The 7,773-nt window shown below is 38.1% G+C and overlaps 1 protein-coding gene across 1 annotated transcript; it reads left to right on the forward strand.

Moving 5' to 3' along the window:
• The first annotated feature begins 4,138 nt into the window (after positions 1-4,138).
• Positions 4,139-6,563, forward strand: LOC110053664 (adenosine receptor A1-like). Its single transcript, XM_089275995.1, has one exon. It carries the CDS (start codon positions 4,382-4,384, stop codon positions 5,429-5,431), a length of 1,050 nt encoding a protein of 349 aa, XP_089132121.1. The 5' UTR covers positions 4,139-4,381; the 3' UTR covers positions 5,432-6,563.
• The last annotated feature ends 1,210 nt before the right edge of the window (positions 6,564-7,773 follow it).

Below are 7,773 nucleotides of genomic sequence, written 5' to 3' on the forward strand. Positions count from 1 at the left end.
CTCAATGGGCTTTTCGTGATCTGGGATTTGGCTTATTTGAAGGCAGAGATTCAGGATTATGTAGGAACAAGGGCGCCAAATTTCGCTGTATTGAACGGAAAATGGGATTTGGCGATGGAAGCGGGTTGCGAGAAATCTCACTTTAAAGAGCCAAGATTCGGAACACCCGGGAACGAGGAATCAGAAATGACTTACTTAAGAGCAGCTTCGCCTAAATATCAACTAGACTTGGAAATAGCGAAAAAATCGAATTTCTTAAAACTCGCCCAGAATGAAGCCCTACGTGCACTAGTTACAAAAATATCGTTTTAAGTTCGATAAATCAAAAATTTTTTTTTTTCCCCAATTTTTTCGTTTCGATGCCTCAAATCGGCCAAAATCCATCGAAAATGAGCGGCATATTCAGAGGCTCGTAAACTCAAAAGCAAAAATCTTCATTACAAACTGATTACACGTCGTATTTGTACTTCCTTTCTTGTCTATTGAGAGCTAAATAGATCGTGATTTGATTAGAACTTAAATATTTGACGAATTTTTTAAGTTAACGACCCAAGACAGCTTTACAAGAGGTCTACATTTAGCCTATTTTCAAATGCTAAAAAGGCGTTCTGGTACACGGCTTTTTCCGAAATGGCTAGTTTGGTCTGAAAGAGCATTGTTTCTTCTTCAAATTACTGAAATAAAATTTTTGGGTAAATAAAATCGTGAGCGCTGAGATAGCGAACTAAATGCAGCACTTCGTCCTGAAAACGTGACCTTTGAGCCAAGCGTAACGAAACCAATTACTGCAAGAAAACCCGGAAGAAAAGCCAACGTTCCGTTATTTTGAAACAATTTCTAGTGATATCTCTCCGAAACCATGATTGCAAGAAACTATTTCCAGATATGAAATCTTGCAGGGTCAAAGACGGAGCTAAAGGGCGCATTTTGACACAATAACTTTGTTTGCTGAGAATTGAATTGCAGTCAATTCCAGTGAAATTTGCAAACTTGACGTATGTTAGCCGATACTTACCTGAATATTTATATTAATAGAAGAGTCGTCTTCTTGGATTAACCTTCAAAAGAAGCTGCATCCAGATTTGGAAACCTCTAAAAGAAGAAATGTTTAGTGTTCCGTGAGCTGCCCGCTGCTATAAATTAGCTTAAATTCCATGCACATGCCGACCGGTCGTTACTGTCACGTTCGAATACTGCGTAGTATCGGTCACGCCAAAACACTGCGGACCGTGCAGACTGAGTAAGTTTCCCATACAAAGTCTTGTACGCGTTTGTCTATTGAATCAAAAGTCAAATACTGCGCTTGTGCAGCCTGTGGATAAATGACAAACTTTCAGATATATTTAACACTATTTTGTAACTGGACCCAAAAGAAGGAGTCACAATGAAAAGTCCAAACAAGTGTCTGCAGTCTGCACGGTCTCCACTGTTTTGGTGTGACCGATTGTATGATCCGCGGCATTCGAACGTGAGAGTAGTGAACAAAGTCGACGCAAACAAATAAAATCAAGCACTTTTTAAAGGTAATAGAACTTGACTCTAGCTTCTAACTGTTCATGAAGACAGCCAATTTCACTTTACATTTTTGGGGATTGTTTATTTTGGGGTTGCCCATGGAAACTGTCAGTGGAGTTTAGTTGGTTTTACGACAAACATGCGGTTGGCATGTGCATGGAATAGCATCGGGTAGGTCACGGAATATTAAAAATTTCTTCTTTTAGAGGTGTCCAAATCTGGGTCCAGCTTCTTTTGAAGGTTAATCCAAGAAGACGACTCTTCTGTTAATATAAATATTCAGGTAAGTATCGGCTAACATACGTCGAGTTTGCAAATTTCACTGGAATTGACTGCAATTCAATTCTCAGCAAACAAAGTTATTGTGTCAAAATGCGCCCTTTAGCTCCGTCTTTGACCCTGCAAGATTTCATATCTGGAAATAGTTTCTTGCAATCATGGTTTCGGAGAGATATCACTAGAAATTGTTTCAAAATAACGGAACGTTGGCTTTTCTTCCGGGTTTTCTTACAGTAATTGGTTTCGTTACGCTTGGCTCAAAGGTCACGTTTTCAGGACGAAGTGCTGCATTTAGTTCGCTATCTCAGCGCTCACGATTTTATTTACCCAAAAATTTTATTTCAGTAATTTGAAGAAGAAACAATGCTCTTTCAGACCAAACTAGTCATTTCGGAAAAAGCCGTGTACCAGAACGCCTTTTTAGCATTTGAAAATAGGCTAAATGTAGACCTCTTGTAAAGCTGTCTTGGGTCGTTAACTTAAAAAATTCGTCAAATATTTAAGTTCTAATCAAATCACGATCTATTTAGCTCTCAATAGACAAGAAAGGAAGTACAAATACGACGTGTAATCAGTTTGTAATGAAGATTTTTGCTTTTGAGTTTACGAGCCTCTGAATATGCCGCTCATTTTCGATGGATTTTGGCCGATTTGGGGCATCGAAACGAAAAAATTGGGGAAAAAAAAAAATGTTTGATTTATCGAACTTAAAACGATATTTTTGTAACTAGTGCACGTAGGGCTTCATTCTGGGCGAGTTTTAAGAAATTCGATTTTTTCGCTATTTCCAAGTCTAGTTGATATTTAGGCGAAGCTGCTCTTTAGAATTTTGCATGGGAGCCATCCCGTTATATTGCCATGGCACGTGATGATATGCACTTGTAAAGGTTGGTTTCCATTTGATCGCTCAATCGCTGCAATCATATGAAAATTCTCTCATTTGAGTGCTACCATCTCCGACTGACAAGTTTTATCCGACTTAACAGTTTGATCCGACTGAAATGATCGGGAAGACAGGCGTTACCACACAATAGAGGCAAAAAAACAAGAAACAAAACAAAGAAAACAAAATAAAACGAGCTAGAAAAAAGAAATGACTTACTGACGTAACTTGACTCATTTGAAACTGATCGTGAAAACAAATCATCGAAAATGAACAATATCATCATTTTGGTGGAGAGAGAGATACTGACAGACAATTGAACCTGGCAGTTAGTGCTTGGGCCTTGATTGAAAAGAAAATTTATGGTCGGGATAGCGGGATTGAATACCCTATTGGGAACCCTCGCCATAAGCTCACCACTTGGGCCACTATTGAATCTGATTTATTAATGTACCAGGAACATTGTAGATTTCACAAGATCTAGGTGTGCACATAGAATCAACTCAGTTGAAAGATCAGCTTTCAGCCAATCACCTCCGAAAAAAAATACATACAATCAGTCATTGGGATGAAAACATAAAGCAGCCCCTTTTTAACGAGCAAGAAATTATCACATGATCTCAGTGTCAAGGAAACTAAGCCTCCGATCGTAAACACACAATGCGTTCTTCGTCTTTTTCAACTTGATTTGTGTGATGCAAATTATGTTGGGTGTACTTCACGCCACCTGCATGCGCATCAGCTAATCAGTGAACATCGTTTTTGCACCATTGGAAAACATCTCATTACTGGCGATTCTCTGGCATCCAGGCTACTTTTCGTTAGAATAAAAACGGCCAAACTCTGGAACCCTATTTCGGACAAAGACGACACCTGACCAGAGGATTAGATCAAGGACTCTCTCTTCCCCAGGGATACAGACCCGTCTCTTTCTTTTGCGTAATAAAAGCAGAATACTCTGGTAGACACTAGTACTTATCGGCCAAGATCTCTCAATCGATGAAACATGGCTTTTTTTATCGAAATAAATGCCACATGCTGAGTCGTTTGTACAATTGAGACTGTGCTTTTCCGCTAATTTAGCGGAACCTTTGATATATCAATAAAAAGCGCCGTGGTCGATAATGAAAAATGCGAGTAGCGTTTTTTAAACTTACTTCCTGTTTTTGTATTAAATAATTCAGTTTAGAATAACAACCTTTTTATGCGAAAATTTCAGCATGCTGATTGGCTGAGGCGGCACGTCAATGAATCCCAAACAGTGCAGAAAGCTGAAATTGAGTGCAAAAAGTTCAAATTGAGTGTAGAAAGTTGAAATTAAATTGCATCTTTATTGTTAACAAGTTATCGCTCGTGCAATTTTTTAGTCTGAAAATTTTACTTCAGCTTATTTAATTAAAATTCAACTCGAAGTCATGTGATTATAGAAACGAACAAAACAAACGATCTCCTTCAAAACAACATTAATTGAAGTTCCGCAATCAAGTCTTGGTTTGTATATGATGTATAATACGTTCACTGAAATGTCACTTTCGGGTGTTTTAGCATAATGCGTCAGTCACACGTTTACTGATTGGTGAGCAAATATAGCGAATGATATTGTGAAAGCAGGCCAACATTCGACGTGAGAGAGAAAACAGAAATATTAACGCTAAATTCTGACATGTTTTGGTTAGTCATATCGAAGTGTTATTCATTCTTATTATGAATACGTCAAATGGAACAATTCCCGCAGGAAAATCAAATTGTTATTTTCTGGAGGTGATCCTGTTTGAGGCCAGTTCTCGCACATTATATATCACAACCGTGTTTACAAGCCTAATAAACGCCGTATCCTTAATGGTCGCCGTCGTCGGAAACAGCATAATTCTGACTGCAGTCCTCAAGACCACAGCTTTACGGACTTGTTCGAATTTTTTTCTTGGCAACCTGGTTTTATCAGATTTATTTGTAGGGCTCATGGTACAACCACTGTTTGTCCTTTACAAGACAGGAGAAGCACTGGGGAAGTATTCATGCCTTGCACATGCATTGTTTTCAACAAGTGCTTGGCTTTGTGCCGGTGTGTCGTTCTTGACCTTAACTGCTTTAAACTGCGAAAGGCATATTGCTATCTTCTCTTCTCTAAGGTACAAGAGTTTGGTGAAACCACGAAGAGTTCTGAAGATTTCAATGGTCATTTGGTTATTGTCCTTATTGCTTGTTTCGTCGCGATTCTTCGGCCTCAGCAACGTTGTTTTCTATGTCATCTGTTGCATTATCATCGTTGTTAGCTTGCTGACTTTTCTTGTCATATCAATTCGAATTCACCGCGTTGTTCAGCGCCATCGAATGCAAATTGCTACTAGCCATCAGGTTAAAGAAGGGCAAAGTTGGCAAAGACAAACCCGAGAGGCAGTGCACGCTAGAAACGTAGCGTGGGTGACGTTTATCTTCTTCCTATGTTACTTACCAACCTTAGCTGTTATGATAGCATATACTGTCGTTGGATACACCGCCACGTTAAAAACTGTCTACCTTTGGTCTGATACGCTTGTTTTTCTTAACTCCTCAATCAATCCCGGCATCTATTGCTGGAGGAACAAAGGCATAAGAAAAGCTGTCTTAAAAGTCCTTAAACTAAGAACAGAGTCTACAGTACAACCTGAGTATGATCGACGGTCGAGAAGTGCCGCCGTGATTAACAGTACTGATCCAATCGACGTTTTGCCCAAAGGTTCTAACAAACGTGTTCCGAAAGAAACGTCTTTTTAAAAATGTAAAAATCAACAGGGATGAGGACAGATAATTTGCCGCAGGGCATCTGCCACATTACTTGAAGCGCTTACGTAATAACACGGGAAAGCTAAGATAACGGAGCACAATAACTTGCGCCAGTTTATCGATTGATATTGTTGCAACTGGTGTTTCATCATTCGTGGACTGATTTACTTCTTCTGCTGTTCATCGAGCCTCTCAGTACTAAAGCGCTGAAATACATTGCTGACCAAATATCGCGGTTAAACGATACAAAAGTTGAAATTTTCAAATGTATTTTTACAAATTAGTCTGATCGCACTTGAAAATTAGATTCACCCGAAATAACATCGATCGTACTTCATATGTTAAGAGTTTCAAATTTATATCACACGCCAACTGTTAATTTTGTCCATGTTTGATATACGACATAATGTTTCTACACGAAAGTGTAACTTGACAAAATCACCCTAAGTGAGGCACGTCTCAATGCCATGATATGAGAAACTGTTCCTGTCGCGCGCATTTGATGTCAAGTGCTTCAAAGTCAACAGGAAAGACGACGTATTTTATGTTTTCAATTTCGCGGCAAAAATAGGTGCCTTAAACTAGATCGGGTTGAATTATGGGCTTGATGTATCTGCTGAAAATGGCCTATTGTAATCAATGCGTTATTCTAAATTTGGAGCAGGGAAACGAAGCAGAAAGTCGCTTAAAATGTGTGCAAGACTTTCCGCAACGCAATATCAAACAGCCAAACACTCGAGAATCAGTGGAGCTAAAAAGATCTCGCACGATATCATGTTTTTCGTCTTCTATGGTCTTCCATTAAGAATAACTACCGATTTTCAGGATTGCGTGCTTTAAATTAAACCGTTTTGTTTTTTCTCAGAGTACACGAAAAAGATAGCGGTCGTTCTGATCTGTCATGTAATTTATTTCTGGTAAAGGCGGCGAGCCTCTACTACCACTACTAATGACTTTAGTTTATTACCTTTTAAAGTATAATTCATTTATCAATTCGAGTCCTACACGGATAAAATATTAGCAACACAGAGCTCCCACGAAACTTGATATATTATTAATATATTTTAGACGTATGTATTTATATAGTTTTGACAAGACGTCAATAAATTTTGCTAACAGTGTTGGTAGGTGGAAATAAGTTTGTTAAAAGAAGCACAACACACAAATCAACAACTCTTCTACGTAAGTGCACCGGAAAATTTATCACCTTTTTGTGATTAATGGTGATCTGTTTAAGAAAACAACAAATGAAAGTCGTTTACAAATAACGCAAATCAAAATTATTAAATTTCGGAAGAGTAGTGGTCGCTTTATATGTAGCACTTCTTCCATATGAATTTTAGACATTGTTTTTTTTTTTTAATTCTGGGTTTCAAAAATGCGTGCGATAAAAGAAAAAAACTCCCTAAAAAGACTCAATTTGAAACTTTCTTGTCGTTGGAGCATAAAATGCAATAACGTTATATTACGCAGTAAGCCAACTGCGTGAACAACGACAGGTGAAAAAATATAGAGAAAGTAAATGACATTATGACAGGCTAAATGCTAAGTCCTAATGATTACTCAAATATTCTTTACTAAAATTGCTTTTAAACAAAAATGTTGCCTTTCCTTGTGTTGCTCCGAGTTTAAAGGGATCAGCGTCTCTGGTCTTCTCCCGGACTAGATAGTAAACAACAAAACAATATGGCGGACCCATGGTTTTTTGTTTGGCAAACATGTGATGGTTAGGTGTATAATAACTAACATCTCGGGATAACAAATTTCAAGGTTCATCAGAAAAATTTTATGAATGAGATCGATCGTTACCATAGACCATTAATTTCCGAGTTTCCTTGTGCCTTTGTTTCTAAGCACTTTCCTGTGAAAATGACTTTGATCTGATCGAAAATGAACCACGTAGACTCGTTTTGACACAGAGGCAAAAGGTAACTCGGAGATGGCCTGTTATGTTGACAAAAAAAACCCATCCTTTTTGAGGTTGAAAAAAACTGTTTAGGAAGGTTCTCGTATCTTAGAGTTTGGTTTAAACTGTTGAGTAATTATTTAGTTCTTTCCCTTTTACGAAGTCCCCTCTCCTACTTTAACAATGCAGCAGGATTTTCTGTCTTTTTTTTTTTTTTTTTCCAGCTCTTGGTGAAAACAGGAATCTGTCTATGAAAGATCGCAAATGGGACGAAGTTTAACATTTGATGTTTCAATGAGCTAAAACACAACTCTCAAAATTAGAATACTTTCAATGGCCTGACTACGGAAAGCAAATCTAAAGATAAGTGCATTCCCACAGAATGTTTTTTTGGAAGTGATCGTGAGATGTCAGGCGTACAAAAATA

The sequence above is a fragment of the Orbicella faveolata genome, unplaced genomic scaffold (genome assembly GCF_042242905.1).
Source record: "Orbicella faveolata isolate gen_17 unplaced genomic scaffold, um_ofav_v1 contig_4, whole genome shotgun sequence".
Lineage (NCBI taxonomy): Eukaryota > Metazoa > Cnidaria > Anthozoa > Scleractinia > Merulinidae > Orbicella > Orbicella faveolata.